We start from the raw sequence: 18,604 nt of genomic DNA, 5'->3' as shown, positions 1-18,604 counted from the left end.
CGCCTAAAAGAAATGGGATTTACATACAGAAAAGCTAAACGAAAGCCATCATTAACACCTAAACAGAAAAAAACAAGGTTACAATGGGCTAAGGAAAAGCAATTGTGGACTGTGGATGACTGGATGAAAGTCATATTCAGTGATGAATCTCGAATCTGCACTGGGCAAGGTGATGATGCTGGAACTTTTGTTTGGTGCCTTTCCAATGAGATTTATAAAGATGACTGCCTGAAGAGAACATGTAAATTTCCACAGTCATTGATGATATGGAGCTGCATGTCAGGTAAAGGCACTGGGGAGATGGCTGTCATTACATCATCAATAAATGCACAAGTTTATGTTGATATTTTGGTCAAATTGAAAGGATGTTTGGGGATGATGAAATCATTTTTCAAGATGATAATGCATCTTGCCATAGAGCAAAAACATTCCTTGCAAAAAGACACATAGGGTCAATGTCATGGCATAGGGTCAATGTCAATGAGCAGATCTGATTTGATGCAGGTGTTAATTTGTGGATGAAAATTTACAGGGTGATTCCATATTTTTTTCCTCTGCTTGGTCTAAAAAAAAGTAACCGTTACTGACTGCCACAATCTTTTTTCTTGATTTCTTATAGTGTTTCTTAAAGCCAGAAAGTTGCCATTTGAAATGACTTTAGTTTTGTGTCATGTCTGTGATCTGCTTTTTTTCTACAAAATTAAACAACTGAATGAACATCCTCTGAGGCCGGTGATTCCATAATTTTTGCCAGGGTTGTTATTTTTACACAATTATCCTTTTTTGACCGAGTTTCATTGATGAAGTCAGTGGTGTGGGTACACATCTCTATGTGTGGGTGTGACTGTGAGCGGCACAGTGCGGGGTTTATATAATCTCATTACTTTAAAGGTGCAAATTTAAAAAAAAAAAAAAAATCCCCAGTCTTGTCGAACAATTTTAATCACTAACAACAAGTATTTTAACTAGACATTGGTCTAGCAGTGGAAAATATCAACTAGATATAAGTGAAGAGTTAATGGTCCATGTCATCGGGCGACACAGGTACGGCAGGAAACATACAGCTGTTTATCATCTAAATATCACGGACAAAGTGACAAGAAGAACCAAAACCACTTAGTTATGGAAGGAAATAGTGTCTCCCTTGTTCCTCCGTTTGTGGCTTTGCCAACATGCGCAGCTTTCCGGCATATTCCACCTGTTTCTTGAACTTCTATGCACACAAATCACTACCTTGCCCGGAATTAAAATGGCGACCACGCCAGCTTACTGACTGTATTTACCTAATGGTTTTCATTATGCTGTTGTTCTTATTTTGAAAGTTCATTAAGTGGACTGATATGTTAAACATGGTGCGAATGCCATGTGAAAGACTAAAGTAAGATAATTTTATGTTTACTGAACAAGTAGTACACTTTTTGTTTTGTATATTGTTCTGCAAGCCACTTTTAATTACAAATTCATCTGCACACCACCTGAGTTTTCATTATCCTTCATTTGTTTGGCATTTTTTGTTGAAAATTTAGCAGGTGAACACTGGGTGTGTTTAAAACTATATTTGTGGGTCCTCTTAATTCATAATGTGAAGTAAAACAGAGCATAACATGTAACAGAAACAGTTTTATTTTTGCTTAATAAACTGTACTATGTGGTGAAGACTATTTATATTTAGTTTATTTTGTCTGTATTAGCATATTTGATATTGGAGTAATCCAGAAGTAATTGAAAGTAATCAAATTACATTACTTTAATATTATGGTACTTGGATTACATTACTGACTACATTTTTCAACAGGTAACTAGTAACTGTATTGGAATACATTTTTAAAGTAACCCTCCCAACCCTGTGTGTGTATATATATATATACATACATACACACATACATACATATACATACACACACATACATATACATACATATATATATCACATCACTTTAATTAATTAATGGCAACAATTTTTTTTAATCGCACTTTAACGCAGTTTTTTTTTTTTTTTTTTTTTTTTTTTTTAAATCAGCGGAGTACTTCAAGTCTTAAATTTCACCTAAATGCATTACACACACAGCATTTGTCTTAGAATCTTAGAAACATGGTGTCTAACCAGATCCTTACTGTGGATGGCATTACCCTGACCTCTAGTAATACTGTGAGAAATCTTGGAGTCATTTTTGATCAGGATATGTCATTCAAAGCGCATATTAAAATATGTAGGACTGCTTTTTTGCATTTACGCAATATCTCTAAAATCAGAAAGGTCTTGTCTCAGAGTGATGCTGAAAAACTAATTCATGCATTTATTTCCTCTAGGCTGGACTATTGTAATTCATTATTATCAGGTTGTCCTAAAAGTTCCCTAAAAAGCCTTCAGTTAATTCAAAATGCTGCAGCTAGAGTACTGACGGGGACTAGAAGGAGAGAGCATATCTCACCCATATTGGCCTCTCTTCATTGGCTTCCTGTTAATTCTAGAATAGAATTTAAAATTCTTCTTCTTACTTATAAGGTTTTGAATAATCAGGTCCCATCTTATCTTAGGGACCTCGTAGTACCATATCACCCCAATAGAGCGCTTCGCTCTCAGACTGCAGGCTTACTTGTAGTTCCTAGGGTTTGTAAAAGTAGAATGGGAGGCAGAGCCTTCAGCTTTCAGGCTCCTCTCCTGTGGAACCAGCTCCCAATTCAGATCAGGGAGACAGACACCCTCTCTACTTTTAAGATTAGGCTTAAAACTTTCCTTTTTGCTAAAGCTTATAGTTAGGGCTGGATCAGGTGACCCTGAACCATCCCTTAGTTATGCTGCTATAGACGTAGACTGCTGGGGGGTTCCCATGATGCACTGTTTCTTTCTCTTTTTGCTCTGTATGCACCACTCTGCATTTAATCATTAGTGATCGATCTCTGCTCCCCTCCACAGCATGTCTTTTTCCTGGTTCTCTCCCTCAGCCCCAACCAGTCCCAGCAGAAGACTGCCCCTCCCTGAGCCTGGTTCTGCTGGAGGTTTCTTCCTGTTAAAAGGGAGTTTTTCCTTCCCACTGTAGCCAAGTGCTTGCTCACAGGGGGTCGTTTTGACCGTTGGGGTTTTACATAATTATTGTATGGCCTTGCCTTACAATATAAAGCGCCTTGGGGCAACTGTTTGTTGTGATTTGGCGCTATATAAAAAAATTGATTGATTGATTGATTGTAATACCAACCTGGTCTCACGGCAAGTCGTGATTCAGCAGCCCAAAATATACATTAATCTATTGGGTCGTGATATTGTGATGAAAAGCGCCTCATTTTCGTCACGGCAGCACAAATTCATTCTAAGTCATTCCATGATGGCTGCACAAAATTAAAAGTGAAGCGGGGGGGTCAGGGTTGGTTATGATTAGGGTGGGGGGAAGGAGTAGGATTAGGTTATGGTTAAGGTTAGGGTTGGGGGTAGGAGTAGGGTTAGTAATAGTGAGTAAAAAAAAAAAAAAAAAACATCACAAAAATTTGACTCATTTTGTGATGGGAGCACAAAAAAAAACAAAAAAAAACGTGAGACTGGGCTGAGTAATACATTTTAACAGGCTGCGTTTATGACTAATAGCCATGCAGGTGCACTAAGCCTTCTCAGGGCTGCTGTGACTGCATCAAAATGAACAGCTGTCACTTTAAAACAAGTCATCATAACACGACATCACACTTATGTAAACTTTAGGAACTAATCTGTGCCTTAGTTCTTAAAGTTAATGGCTACATTCCATTCAAGCATGCACTGGGACGCTTCTAATAGTCACTTCATCGCTGTCGGAAACGCACGAGTACTTTGTTTTTAGAAGTCTCCGTAGCGGTTTGCTGCGAATGGCGCATACTTTGAAACCAGTCATGAAAGTGCACAAAGTAAGGCCGAAGGCTCATCAGATGATCACTAACACCCTAAATCTTAATTGTTGTGATTTCGGTGTGTCATGTCCTTTAAGTTGTGCCAACTTGCCGGTGACCCGGTTGGGTTTCCGATGATTTCTATTGACGTTGTCATTTTGAACAGTCCAAAATTTTGTTCCCAATCATCATGACACTCCCGATGGTGGCCGGTGCACTGCAGGATGACCATGCTTGCAGGTGGATTGCAGCAGAGTTGGTGATTATCACATGATTTTGTTGTTTTTCAGTTTTTCTATCAGAAAGTTAACCACAACCTAACGGGACATATGTGGACAGGGGGTTTTATTATCAGTCCAAAAACAAGTGGTGCTTCTTTTCATCCACGCCATGTGCTTCAGCACCTGTGGAGGTGAAGCATGCTCTCTCCACCCAATTTGGAGCAGTCTGCTTGTAATGCCTATGTACCTGAGTAAAAAGTGGATTACTGTCTCAAAAAAAATTACTTGAGTTCATGTATGAATGCAGATTTTAAGAAGAAACATGAAATGTGCTGGTTCATGTGCGTTATTTGCAGAATGTTGCTACCCACCACTGAACAGAAGACAGAACATACACTGAGCAAGTGGGGTGGGCCAATACAAATGTTTAGCTCTAAAATCAATCACACAACTCAACAGTGGCCCCCCCGCCTCCAAAAAAAAAAAACCTAGTCTGAAAAAATGAAGATTTTTAGACCATCACAGGCCATGGCTGCATTAGGAAACATGAAAAAGAAATATGGTTTGATGTTTGAAGTTTGTAATCATCAATCAGTTCACCAGGCCAGTATTAAAATCTAGTCCTATTTTCACATAGCGATTACCATACAAATTAGTAGCATCTTGACAAATTGAGTTATCACACCGTGTGTAGTCTAACTTTTTGAATCTGCTGTCAGACATTTAACAGCATTTCCTACAGGCATGATACATCAAGAAACTGGAAGGACACTAACTGATGTTAGAGGGTAAGCACAAGTTTGCCTCAGACAGACAGGTTGGTAAAGTACATAATCTCCACCACCTCTGTTAACTGACAGACGCAATAAACACTCAAACTATAGCCATGTCTATCAGATGCAATAAACACTCAAACTATAGCTGTGTCTATCATCTGCAAAGAATCTGTGACAAAGTGTGGACTATGGGTACAGCTCCAGATGATTCTGTGTGGGCTCTCAGTTGTCTAGGTGGTTTCCATAGAAGAGAAGCTTGAATCTTCGACTGGACTGGGTTGCTTGACGCGAGGACGTTTCGCTTCGCTTTGCGATTTGAAGGGAAACATCCTCGCGTCAAGCAACCCAGTCCAGTCGAAGATTCAAGCTTCTCTACTAAAGCTCCAGATGATCTTAGAGAGGAAAACAATGTACCCTCAGGGGCAAGGAGAGAAAAATAGTAATAGTAAAGGAGTTTAAAAACTGTTTTAAAGCCATCTCCACCTCCAAACCCCAATTTAAGAAGTGCAAAAATTTATTGCACACCACAGGTCTTGCGAAGTACTGTTAAGGTAGTAAAAAAGTGCAGAAGAAAAGATATGTGCCAAATTAAAGTTCATTGTCTGAGGATCAAAAAAATGTAAAACAATAATTTGTTTGATGAGGGATTCTCAAGAAATTGCATTTTGAAAATTATGCTTATTTTCACCTAAATAATGTGATTTTGAGGTCTTTGCAAAAGCGCAGTATTGCAAATTTTGGAATCAAAGAGCATTTAAAGCATGAAAATTATGATTTTAGGGCTGTGAGCAACTGTTTCAAAAGCATTTGGTATATCCAAAAAGAAATTATCAGCTCTTTCAAAAGCAATTAGTTCTTTTTTTGTGAAGGTGAGATAAATAGTGACTTTAGCTGAACTCAACATGCCTCCAGCAAAAACTCATGATGTCAATAGATCTTTTGTTTGCCTTGTCTGCTTTAAGAAAGGCTCATCCATGACTGCTATCATTGGCATTGTTCTTAACAGAGTACAAAAATATTTCATGGAAGATTTTGATCCAAGTGATCAAAAGTTGCCAAATGGCATCTGTACCCGCTGCAGAAACATCCTCTTGGATATAGACAAGGGAAAGCCTGCTGTTCTGGATGATCCAGTTGATTTTTCAACTTTGAACTTTCCAGTCCTGACAAGAACGTTTGGAGGAGTCACTGAACTTAAAGATTTGCAGGTTGTCCATGCAGTATTTGCATGATTGCTAGAGCGAATCCTGGTCAAGAAGGCCATAAATTTGGTGGCAAAACCAAGCAAGGGCCTTTTCCTGTTGGAAGGCCACCTTTGCCAGGTCCTAAAAGGTTAGCCACACCTAAGCCACGCAAAATCTGCTAACGCTGTAGGCAGGCGATTGGCAAAGGAATCCAACATCCACAACCTTGTGGTATTTCTGATAGGAGGGAGAATCTGCAAGATGTCATGCTTCAAGATCCAAGAGGTGCAGAAATGGCTGCTTCTGCTCTCATTAGGCAAAAAATAGATGCTGCGCCTAAAGACTCTTCCTCCATTAAGCTTGCCACAAGCGGCTTGCCAACAAATATCCCCATACCTGGTCCATCCCGAGCCAGAAAATCCCTTTTTCAGGATGAAAGTGTTCCAGCTTCAGAGCTCCAACATTTGATGACTTTGAACAATATGTCACAGAAGCAAACTGAGCAAACTGCGAAGATTATTCGACCTTGGAAAGGGTGAGATTTCTTTGAACCTGGAGCTATGGACACACTCAGAGCAGTAGACAAGTCTCTAGAGCAGTATTTCAGTTTGGGGACATGTGAAATGGATTCCTCATTAAAGGAGGAGAGGGCTGGAGGCAGAAAGGTCAATAGAACTGTTGTCTATTGTAACAACCTTATTGGTCTTATTGTCCATCTCCGCCAAATTAGAGGTTACCATCCCCTGACCAGATATTTTGTCAAGGTTGGCATTGATGGCGGAGGGTTGTCTCAACCTTGAGAGACCAGACGATGAGTTGTCCAGCCCAGCTAGCCAAAAGACCAAGTGGTCCTATGCAGCAGGAGCTTGCTCTGAAAAGTTTAAAGACTCAGGGGTCCGTAAGCTCATGATTGTGACCATGGTTGAGGAGGCTAGTGAGAGCTACAGTAATCTCAAGTCTCTGTTGGATCTTCTTGAACTGCACACAGCCTTGAGATCAGAAGATACCAATGACTCTTATGCATTTGATATGAAACTGGCAAACGTATTCTTGGGATTGGGAACAGCTGCTTCGACATATCCATGCCCTTGGTGTGAGCTGCCGAAATCAGACTTTGCCAGACCAGACCTTCTACTTGAAGGTGGTAGACTTCGAACTCTTGGCTCCATCAGAGCGCATGCAGGCATGTATGAAGCTGCAGCAGCTAATCACAGGGGCAAGACTAAGCTAAGTTCGGCTCATTTTTACAGCTGTGAGCAAATGCCCCTATGTGATCTTGAGGATGACTCTGCTTTGGTGCTTGACTTGGTGCCACCGATGGAACTGCACCTAGTACTAGGTGTTGTCAACAATCTTTATGATTGTCTTGATGGAAGACTCAAGAGCAAGGGAAGTTCCATCACAGCAAAAGATTGGGCAGCTTCCCTGGGACTGGCCAGATCAGTCCACTATGGAGGACCGTTCAATGGCAACCAGGACTTTGTTGTCCAATACTGACAGCCTTGAACAGATTCTTCATGAGGCAGGAGCTTTAACTGTTGGAGCATCAGTCCTGGATGCTTTTGTATCCTTCAACATGGTCATAAAAGCTTGCTTTGGGATGACATTCAGTGCAGATTTCCAGGTTCATGTCAAGAGGTTTGCTGAGGCCTTCTTGGAACTTGGCTTGAGTGTCACACCAAAGGTTCATACAGTCCTTGTGCATGTCCCACAATTCCTCAAACGCCAAAAGTCTAGAGGACTAGGATACTGGTCAGAGCAGGCTTCTGAGACAGTGCATTTAGACTTTGATATTCTCTGGATTGGAAGCAGCTACAAAAGAGCCATGAGTAATAACGACTATGCTAGTCAACTGCACAAGTGTGTTGTGACCTACAACTCATGACACCAGTGAGTTTTGTAGCCTATATGTCAGAATTTTCTTGTATTCTATGATTTTTCATTAGCTGTTAGATGTTTGTTCTTGTTTCTTTTCATATTTCAGAATTAATACCATATATGAAATATTTAAAACAACAAAAAAAACCTGTCTGTGATTGGTACCTTGATGTGGTAGATAAGCTTAAGGAGGTATGTAACTCCTCTGAACTAAATCAAGTCAAAAACAAGAATATTTACACTAAGCATCCACTTTCATGTCTTAAATGCTATTTTGGTCCAACATTTACAATACTGTGCCTTTGCGAAAACCTCAAAACCGCATTATTTGGATGAAAATAAGCATAATTTTCAAAATGCAATTTCTTGAGAATCCCTCATCAAAAATTTTATTTATTTATTTTTTTTTTTTTTACATTTTTTAATCCTCAGATTCTGAACTTTAATTTGGTACTAATCTTTTTTTCTGCACTTTTTTACTACCTTAACAGTACTTCGCAAGACCTGTGACACAAGTAGTGAACCAACCTTGACCAGGCATGCAGCACTATGCATTGGACTGAGAAGGTCTGGGATGTCAGGTCCAGTGTATCCAAGGGAGTCAGGCTCCGAAGGAGGATCCTGATGAAAGCGAACAGCCTGGGCTGGAAGGCGACACTCATACAGCTGTTTGTATTTGCTGGAGACCATCATAACCTCCTCGATTTTGGTCTGAAATTACGCAAAGACAAGCACAATCTTTCTTTAAATAGAAAAACAAACAAACACAAAAACCCTGCTGATTTTTTAATACACGCACACAGTCAGAGGGAACTGTGGTTTTGCTGCGACAGTGATCACCTGAGTTTCCAACTTGTACATTTTAACAAAAATATTCTTGGCCAGGTCAAAGAGTAACTATTCTTTAAGAAAAACACCCCTTGCTATAGAAGTTAAACCCAAAAAACGTTCTTGCCAAGTAACCGTAGCAGTTATTAACATGGCTAGCTAAACAGCTAGCTTAACTTTAGCTTTAGAAAACACCCACCTGCCCCAAGATGACTGGATCTGGAAGAATTACAATTCCATATTTCATCTCATTCAGCTCTTCCAAATTCAAGAAAGCCGAAACACAAAGAGGACATATGAACAAGAAAACGTACAATTTCTTTAACCACCGTATTAAAGTAGCCATGACCGATTCAGTCTGTGTAAGAGCGAGAGAGGGGAAATTATATATATATATAAAAAAAAAAGGACTGACATGGTGGCAGCGGATTGGAGAATGTGAAAAGTAGGTTGTTACTATTGGTTATCATTTGTGTCAATTAACTGAATTCTTGTTTTGGGATATGTTAGATTACTACACCGTTACAAAAAAAGGGGGCGGACTGTGTGCTCGATCATGTTGAAATCACAAACTGGTGTATCAGCTGACAAGTTACATGTTCCCATTACGAATTTGATTAATTTATGATCATGCGTTTTATTTTCTCTTAGGCCATAATGCTATTTTCTACAAACAGCAAAATAATTTTTTTAGTACGGAGATTACGATTGATTACGAGATCGATTTTGATGTCGTAATTACGATAAACTGTTTAATATTTTTTTTATCCAGTGAATGCATTGCGCATACGTAAATACAAAAGTGGGGATAATAAAATCATAGTCGAAATTAAATACAATTTATGAGATATAGCTCTAAATATTCGCATTTGTCTATTTCTATATAACATTTAAAATATAATCCAAATTCGAAATATTATATTTCCAAACTATAAAAACTCAGAATTATGACATATCAAATCAAAATACTACGCCAGATTTTAGCTTTTCGTATTTATTACTAGATCTAAGATGAGACATTATAATCACGATAACCAAAAACCACAGGGAGTCTTGGCATTTTAATACACCCAACCACGAGCTAGCGCCACTCGCTACTAGCTTAGCTTATGACAAGCTAAAAGTGGACGCTCTCGTTTGTGTTAGTACGCGCCCGTGGCCGACGTGCTTGATGAATTCCTGCGCAAAACGTAGTTCCCAAATAACTGTGATATATTCCTGAGATAATTAGTATATCTCATCTAAAGTAATTTTAAAATTTACCAGTAATAAAATTATAAAGATAACTGAAGTTTTAAGAGTGGCCGTAATAAATATTTAAAGTTTGAGAGCAATGTAAACATTGACACGATGGAGTTTGATGCGGAAGAGTTCAAAAAGAATCGATTTGAATGTTTGATTACCATTTACAGTTGGCGATGAAAGACTTGGGTGTTAACTTCGTGTTAAAGTCAGAACAAGAAGCTGCACTGAAAGAGATCTATCTGGGAAAAGACATTCTGCATATTGGATTGGACTGTGCTGAGTTGCTGTCATTGAAGTGACTGTCAGCCATGTTGTCTCACCCAAAACATAGCCTGTGTTTACAGTGGCAACACAGGTATTTTGTTTTTGTCAGCTTCAAAAAAGTTCAGGTAAATTCATTTCATTGTATCAGTTTAAGCAGCATAGGATTTAATTATATGTAAGAGTAAGTAAGCGTTGCTATTGGAGAGGTTTCTGCTTGAAGACCATATTGCATGGTCTGTGGACATTGTGCATGGAAATTAATTGGTGTATGCAGTATATGTGTAACTGTCAAATTCAGTGTGTTGTGCCTGTACCACAACATGACATATAGGGGGTAAACACTTTAGACACAGTTGATATGACTGTGATAAATGTTTGCAATATTGCAACCCTAAATCAGAAAAAAGTTGGGACTGACATCTGCTTTGACTTGTTTCATTGCAGACAATATTAACCTAAGATATTTCGTTTTTTTGTGGACAGCTTCATTTCATTTAATATACAGGTGCATCTCAAAAAATTACAATGCTCATATTGTGAAAATTGATTTTTGTCGGGTATTGCAGACAGTGAAAATGTGTTATATCCTAAACTCACTGCATATAAATACAGTGAGAGCAAATAAGCTGTTACTAGAAGTTTTACTGTGGGTAGATGTGTCAAGTCCTGCTGGAAAAGTAAATCAGTATCTCCATAAAGCGTGTCAGCAGATGGAAGCAAGAAGTGCTCTAAAATCTCCTGGTAGGTGGCTGTGTTGACTTTGGACTTGATAGTGGACCAATACCAGCAGATGGCATGGCTCTCCAAAACATCAGTGACTGTGGAAACATCACATTGGACCTCAAGCAACTTGGATTCTGTCTCTTTTCACTCTTCCTCCAGACTCTGGAACCTAATCTCTAAATTAGTGCAAACTTTTATTCATCCGAAGAGGACTTTGAACCACTGTGCAACAGTCTAATTCTTTTTCTCCTTAGTCCTTTCTGACATTGTCTCTGGTCAGTAGTGCTTTGACACAAGGATTGTGACACTTGTAACCCATGTCCTGGACACGTTTGTGCATGAGGTGTCTTGATGCACTGATTCCAGCCTCAGCTTGTGCAGCTCCCCCAAGTTCTTGAATCTGCTTTGCTTGACATTCTTGTCAAGGCTGTGGTCATTCCTGTTGGTTGTGCATCTTTTCCTCAATTTCAATTTATTTTCATTCATATAGCGCCAAATCACAACAAAGTTGCCTCAAGGCCCTTCACACAAGTAAGGTCTAACTTTACCAATCCCCAGAGCAAGTACACAGGCGACTACGGTAAGGAAAAACTCCCTCTGAGGAAGAAACCTCAAGCAGACCAGACTCAAAGGGGTGACCCTCTGCTTGGGCCATGCTACGACATAAATTACAAAACAATTCACAAAACGAATATACAGGAAATGTTGCCGTGCACAGGAGGGGAGGGGTACAGAAACAGACACCACTCCCATCTCTGGATGGAGCTGCACCTCAAACGGAGAGAAAAAAAAACTGAATCAGGCATCAGAAAGACAATAAATACAATATAATTTGTCAGCATTAAGGAACAAGAAAAACAGAGAAATACTAAGGTGCTCGCCAGCCACGAGCCCTAAGCTTCACTAGAAGACCCAGAATTTAGATAAAGTTGAGGCCGTGGCCCGCTCCATTTCCTTCTTCTTCTTCTTCTTCGTCTTTCGGCTGGTCCTGTTAGGGGTCGCCACAGCAGATCAATCGTTTCCATCTCACCCTGTCCTCTGTATCTTCCTCTGTCACACTAACCACCTGCATGTCCTCTCTCAGTACATCCATGAACCTCCTCTTTGGTCTCCCTCTTCTCCTCCTGCCTGGTGGCTCCATCCTCAGCATCCTTCTCCCTATATACCCTGGGTCCCTCCTCTGCACATGTCCAAACCATCTCAATCTCGCCTCTCTGACTTTGTCTCCAAACCGTCCCACCTGAGCTGTCCCTCTGATATGTTCATTCCTAATCTTGTCCATTCTTGTCACTCCCAAAGAGAATCTCAACATCTTCAGCTCTGCCACCTCCAGCTCTGCCTCCTGCCTTTTTGTTAGTGCCACTGTCTCTAAACCATTCAACATAGCTGGTCTCACTACTGTTTTGTAAACTTTCCCCTTCACTCTTGCTGATATTCTTCGGTCACAAATCACTCCTGCCACCTTTCTCCACCCACTCCACCCTGCCTGCACTCTCTTCTTCACCTCTCTACCACACTCTCCATTACTTTGAACAGTTGACCCCAAATATTTAAACTCGTCTACTTTCACCACTTCTACTCCTTGTAACTGCACTATTCCACTGGGCTCCCTCTCATTCACACACATGTACTCAGTCTTGCTTCTACTGACTTTCATTCCCCTTCTCTCCAAAGCATATCTCCACTTCTCCAGACTAGACTCAACTTGCTCTCTACTCTCACTACAGATCACAATGTCATCTGCAAACATCATAGTCCATGGGGACTCCTGTCCCCATGGACTCCATCATAGTCCATGGGGACAGGAGTCCCCATGGACTCTATCAACCTGTCCATCACCACTGCAAACAAGAAAGGACTCAGAGCTGATCCTTGGTGTAATCCCACCTCCACCTTGAATGAGTCTGTCATTCCAACTGCGCATCTCACCACTGTCACACTATTCTTGTACATGTCCTGCACTACCCTAACGTACTTCTCTGCCACTCCAGACTTCCTCATACAATGCCACAACTCTTCTCTTGGCACCCTATCATAAGCTTTTTCTAAGTCCACAAACACACAATGTAACTCTGTCCTTCTCTGTACTTTTCCAACAGTATTCTCAGAGCAAACATTGCATCTGTAGTGCTCTTTCTCGACATGAAACCATATTGCTGCTCACAGATCTTCACCTGTTTTCTAAGCCTAGCTTCTACTACTCTTTCCCATAACTTCATGCTGTGGCTGATCAGCTTTATGCCTCTGTAGTTACTGCAGCTCTGCACATCACCCTTGTTCCACTCCATTTCCTAATAAAATTAATTTAAAAGAGTAAAAAGCATAACAACATACTATGCCAGTATGCTAGCCATACAAAAGGGAAAATAAGTGCGTCTTAAGTCTGGACTTGAAAGTCTCCACAGAATGTGACTGTTTTATTGACGTATGGGAGATTGTTCCTGAGAACAGGGGCACGATAAGAGAAAGCTCTGTGATCTGCAGATGTTTTATTCACCCGAGGGACACAAAGTAGTCCTGCACCACGAGAACGCAAAGCCCAGGCTGGTACGTAGGGTTTAATTAGTTCAGCTAAGCAGGGAGGTGCCAGTCCCTGATCAATTTTATAGGCTACTAGCAAACCTTAAAATCTGATCTCAGAAGGACAGGAAGCCAGTGAAGAGATGCCAAAATGGGTGTAATGTGGTCGAACTTTCTGCTTTGTGTCAAAAGTCTGACAGCAGCATTTTGAACCAATTGGAGAGCCCTAATGCTGGACTACGGTAAACCAGAAAATAGAACATTGCAGTAGTCCAATCTAGAAAAGACAAAGACATGAATCAGGGTCTCAGCATCAGCTATAGACAGGATGGGATGAATTTTCACTAACTTTTGCAGGTGGAAGAAAGCAGTCTCGTAATATCTCTAATGTGGAGGTCAAAGGACAACGTAGGATCAAAAATTACCCCAAGGTTCCTCACTTTGTCAGTGTGATGTATGACGCATGAGCCTAGGGTAAGCGTTAGCTGGTCAAATTGATGCCAATGTCTCCCTGGACCAAGAACCATCATTTCATTCTTATCAGAGTTTAAAAGTAGGAAGTTGCTAGACATCCAGGTTCTCACTGATGCAAGATAATCTGCTAAGGATTTTATGTGGATGAGATTACCAGCAGTTATCGGCACGTGTAACTGTGTATCATCAGCATAGCAGTGAAAGGTAATCCCAAAATGCGGCAGTATGTGCCCAAGGGGTGCTATATAAAGGGAAAAAAAGCAGGGGGCCTAAGACGGACCCCTGTGGAACCGCAAATTTCATGTCACTAAGGTTAGAGGTATTGTTATTGTACAAAACACAGTGAGAATGACTGGTCAGGTATGACATCAACCACGCAAGGGCATCCCCAGTAATCCCAAAATGATTCTCCAGCCTGTCGAGTAGAATATGATGATCTACATCTACAAGTGCAAGTTAAAACTCTATCATGCAAAGTGAAAGCCATACATCAACAACATCCAGAAACGCCGCCGCCTTCTCTGGGCCCGAGCTCATTTTAAATGGACAGACGCAAAGTGGAAAAGTGCTGTTGTCTGATGAGTCCATATTTCAAATTGTTTTTGGAAATCATGGATGTTGTGTCCCCGGACCAAAAGACAAAGAAGACCATCCAGATTGTTACCAGTGCAAAGTTCAAAAGCCAGTTAACTGACAATGGTTTTCTGAAGTGCTCCTGAGACCACGCGATAAGATTCTTTACACAATGATGTCGGTTTTTAATGCAGTGCTGCCTGAGGGATCGAAGGTCACGGGCATTCAGTGTTGATTTGTGGCCTTGCCACTTACACGTAGAAAGTTGTCCAGATTCTCTGAATCTTCTGATTATATTATGGACTGTAGATGATGGAATCCCTAAATTCCTTGCAATTGAACATTGAGAAACATTGTTCTTAAACTGTTTGACTACTTTTTCATGCAGTTGTTCACAAAGTGTTGATCCTTACCCCATCTTTGCTTGTGAATGGCTGAGCTTTTTGGGGATGCTCCTTTTATACCCAATCATGACACTCACCTGTTTCCAATTAACCTCTTCACCTGTGGAATGTTCCAAATAGGTGTTCTTTGAGCATTTTGTTACCACTGTCCCAGGTTTTTTTAAACGTGTTGCAGGCATCATTTCAAAATGAGCAAATATTTGCACAAAAACAATAAAGCTTATCAGTTTGAACATTAAATATCTTGTCTTTATGGTGTATTCATTTGAATATAGGTTGAAGAGGATTTGCAAATCATTGCATTCTGTTTTTATTTACATTTCACACAACATCCCAACTTAATTGGAATTGGGGTTGTACAAGGTGATAGCGTTTATTATTTTGACTAATGATGTTAGCAGTTTGGAATGGTTTGAGTCTTTCTATCTATTGTAGGGTTTTTTCCTGCCTGCTGAACCTCTCCTGGTAGTTTTATGTGGTGAGCAAACTCAAAGACTGACAGGAGATGGACTTAAAAACCAGATGCTGTATTAAAAAAAGATGCCTACACTGATGAACAGTCAACTACGACAGCGCTGGGATCGTGAAGCAGAACGTCACATGCACTGCTGTGAACAAGAGCCCTGACATTAGGGCTAGACTGCTTCTTAAGACTGCACTCAGCCTGCCCCCAGGTGGGTGGGTCTTGCCCTGCCAGGTGGATAAGTGGAGCTGTGTGATTGGTTGCAAAAGTATGTTCAAGGGTATGTGTCATATCAAAACTTTGTGATGAATGTGTTTGTGTTTCATTTTCAATTGAAATTAAATTGAAATTGAAAATTAAATTGAATGTGTTTGTGTCAGCGTGATAAGCAAATAATAGAACATTTCATGGCACCAAGGTTTGTCCCAGACAGATGGGAAGCCCTTGGTTTGATCAGTTTAAACTGTACACAAAAGATGACATTTTTTTGCATGCGTCATGGCTGCACATAAAGCAGTCAGGCCAAATCCAGTTTGTAACATAAAAGTGGACTGAGGACATTTGGACATGCGTCACATTCCATCCAACACTATCTATCTATCTATCTATCTATCTATCTGTCTGTCTGTCTGTCTGTCTGTTATCTGCCGATTGCATTTTTTTTCTGAATAGATGTCTGGCTTAAAGTCTCGGAAAATCCCTTGTTTGATATTTTAATAATTTGTCAAAATAGCACGTTATTTTCCTCTTGATCTTCTTCTTTGTCTTTCGGCTGTTCCCATTAGGGGTCACCACAGCAGATCAACTGTTTCCATCTCACCCTGTCCTCTATATCTTCCTCTGTCACACCAACCACCTGCATGTCCTCTCTCAGCACATCCATGAACCTCCTCTTTGGCCTCCCTCTTCTCCTCCTGCCTGGTGGCTCAATCCTCAGCATCCTTCTCCCTATATACCCTGGGTCCCTCCTCTGCACATGTCCAAACCATCTCAATCTCGCCTCTCTGACTTTGTCTCCAAACCGTCCCACCTAAGCTGGTCCCTCTGATATGTTCATTCCTAATCTTGTCCATTCTTGTCAGTCCAAAGAGAATCTCAACATCTTCAGCTCTGCCACCTCCAGCTCTGCCTCCTGCCTTTTTGTTAGTGCCACCGTCTCTAAACCATACAACATAGCTGGTCTCACTACTGTTTTGTAAACTTTCCTCTTCACTCTTGCTGATATTCTTCGGTCACAAATCACTCCTGCCACCTTTCTCCACCCACTCCACCCTGCCTGCACACTCTTCTTCACCTCTTTACTATACTCCATTACTTTGAACAGTTGACCCCAAATATTTAAACTCATCTACTTTCACCAATTCTACTCCTTGTAACTGCACTATTCCACTGGGCTCCCTCCCATTCACACACATGTACTCAGTCTTGCTTCTACTGACTTTCATTCCCCTTCTCTCCAAAGCATATCTCCACCTCTCCAGACTAGACTCAACTTGCTCTCTACTCTCACTACAGATCACAATGTCATCTGCAAACATCATAGTCCATGGGGACTCCTGTCCCCATGGACTCTATCAACCTGTCCATCACCACTGCAAACAAGAAAGGACTCAGAGCTGATCCTTGGTGTAATCCCACCTCCACCTTGAATGAGTCTGTCATTCCAACTGCACTACCCTAACATACTTCTCTGCCACTCCAGACTTCCTCATACAATACCACAGCTCTTCTCTTGGCACCCTATCATAAGCTTTTTCTAAGTCCACAAACACACAATGTAGCTCTTTCTCTCCTTCTCTGTACTTCTCCAACAGTATTCTCAGAGCAAACATTGCATCCGTAGTGCTCTTTCTCGGGATGAAACCATATTGCTGCTCACAGATCTTCACCTGTTTTCTAAGCCTAGCTTCTACTACTCTTTCCCATAACTTCATGCTGTGGCTGATCAGCTTTATGCCTCTGTAGTTACTGCAGCTCTGCACATCACCCTTGTTCTTGAAAATAGGAACCAGCACACTTCATCTCCACTCCTCAGGCATCCTCTCACTTTCCAAGATTTTATTAAACAATCTGGTTAGAAACTCTACTGCCATCTCTCTAGACATTTTCATGCCTCCACTGGAATGTCATCTGGACCAACTGCCTTTCCACTCTTCATCCTCTTCATAGCAGCCCTCACTTCTTCCTTGCTAATCTCTTGTACTTCCTGATTTACTCTCACCACATCATCCAGCCTTTTCTCTCGCTCATTTTCTTTATTCATCAGCTCTTCAAAATATTCCCTCCACCTTCTCAGCACACACTCCTCACTTGTCAGCACATTACCATGTGCATCTTTTACCACCCTAACCTGCTGCACATCCTTTCCAGCTCTGTCCCTTTGGCTGGCTAATCAGTACAAGTCCTTTTCTCCTTCCTTACTATTCAACTTCTTGTACAGCTCGCAAACTGCCTTTTCCTTTGCTTTTGCCACTTCTCTTTTCGCCTTACTCCGCATCTCCTTGTACTCCTTTCAACTTTCTTCATCTCTCCGACTATCCCAAAACTTTTTCGCCAACCTCTTTCTCCTTATGCTTTCCTGGACCTCTTCATTCCACCAAGTCATTGTCTTCCTTCCACTGTCCAGATGTCATACCCAGTACTGTTCTACCTGTCTCCCTCACCACATCTGCAGGACTTTTCCAGTTGTCCAAAATTGCTTCCCCTCCAACCAGTGTTTCTCACACCTGCTCGCTAAATTTCACACAACAGTCTTCCTCCTTCAGCTTCCACCATCTGATCCTTTGTTGAGCTCTCACTCTCTTCTTCTTCTTTACCTATAAAGTCATCCTACAAACAACCATCCTATGGTGTCTAGTGACACTCTCTCCTGCCACCACCTTACAGTCTCTGATTTCTTTTAGCTTGCATCTCCTATAAAGAATGTAGTCCACCTGTGTGCACCTTCCTCCACTCTTATGTTACCCTGTGCTCCTCCCTTTTCTTAAAGTAGGTATTCACCACATTCATTTCCATCCTTTTTGCAAAATCAACTACCATCTGTCCTTCCCCATTCCTATCCTTGATACCGTATCTACCCATTACTTCCTCATCACCTCTGTTCCCTTCACCAACATGCCCACTGAAGTCCGCTCCTATCACCACTCTTTCATGCTTGGGCACACTCTCGACCACTTCATCTAACACACTCCAGAAA

General features: G+C 41.0%; 1 protein-coding gene and 1 long non-coding RNA gene across 4 annotated transcripts in view; both read right to left on the bottom strand.

Moving 5' to 3' along the window:
• Positions 1 to 9,119, bottom strand: part of os9 (OS9 endoplasmic reticulum lectin) — a 43,804-nt gene extending 34,685 nt beyond the window's left edge. For all 3 annotated transcript variants that reach the window (XM_034166683.1, XM_034166685.1, XM_034166684.1), the window contains exons 1-2: positions 8,942 to 9,119; positions 8,443 to 8,625 (exon numbers count right to left, since the gene is read on the bottom strand). In XM_034166683.1, coding sequence (XP_034022574.1) covers positions 8,443 to 8,625; positions 8,942 to 9,088 — 330 coding nt within the window. In that variant the 5' untranslated portion in view covers positions 9,089 to 9,119. The remainder of the gene's footprint in view (positions 1 to 8,442; positions 8,626 to 8,941) is intronic.
• A 2,235-nt stretch (positions 9,120 to 11,354) lies between these two features.
• Positions 11,355 to 17,720, bottom strand: LOC117508046. Its single transcript, XR_004559965.1, has 3 exons — positions 17,710 to 17,720; positions 16,258 to 16,264; positions 11,355 to 11,434 (listed from the first exon to the last, which is right to left on the bottom strand). It is a non-coding gene; the product is annotated as an uncharacterized LOC117508046 (long non-coding RNA).
• Between the last annotated feature and the right edge of the window lie 884 nt (positions 17,721 to 18,604).

Source organism: Thalassophryne amazonica, chromosome 3 (genome assembly GCF_902500255.1).
Source record: "Thalassophryne amazonica chromosome 3, fThaAma1.1, whole genome shotgun sequence".
Classification (NCBI taxonomy): Eukaryota; Metazoa; Chordata; class Actinopteri; order Batrachoidiformes; family Batrachoididae; genus Thalassophryne; species Thalassophryne amazonica.
The sequence above is the reverse complement of the archived record's forward strand: the minus strand, read 5'-3'. Positions and strand labels throughout refer to the sequence as shown.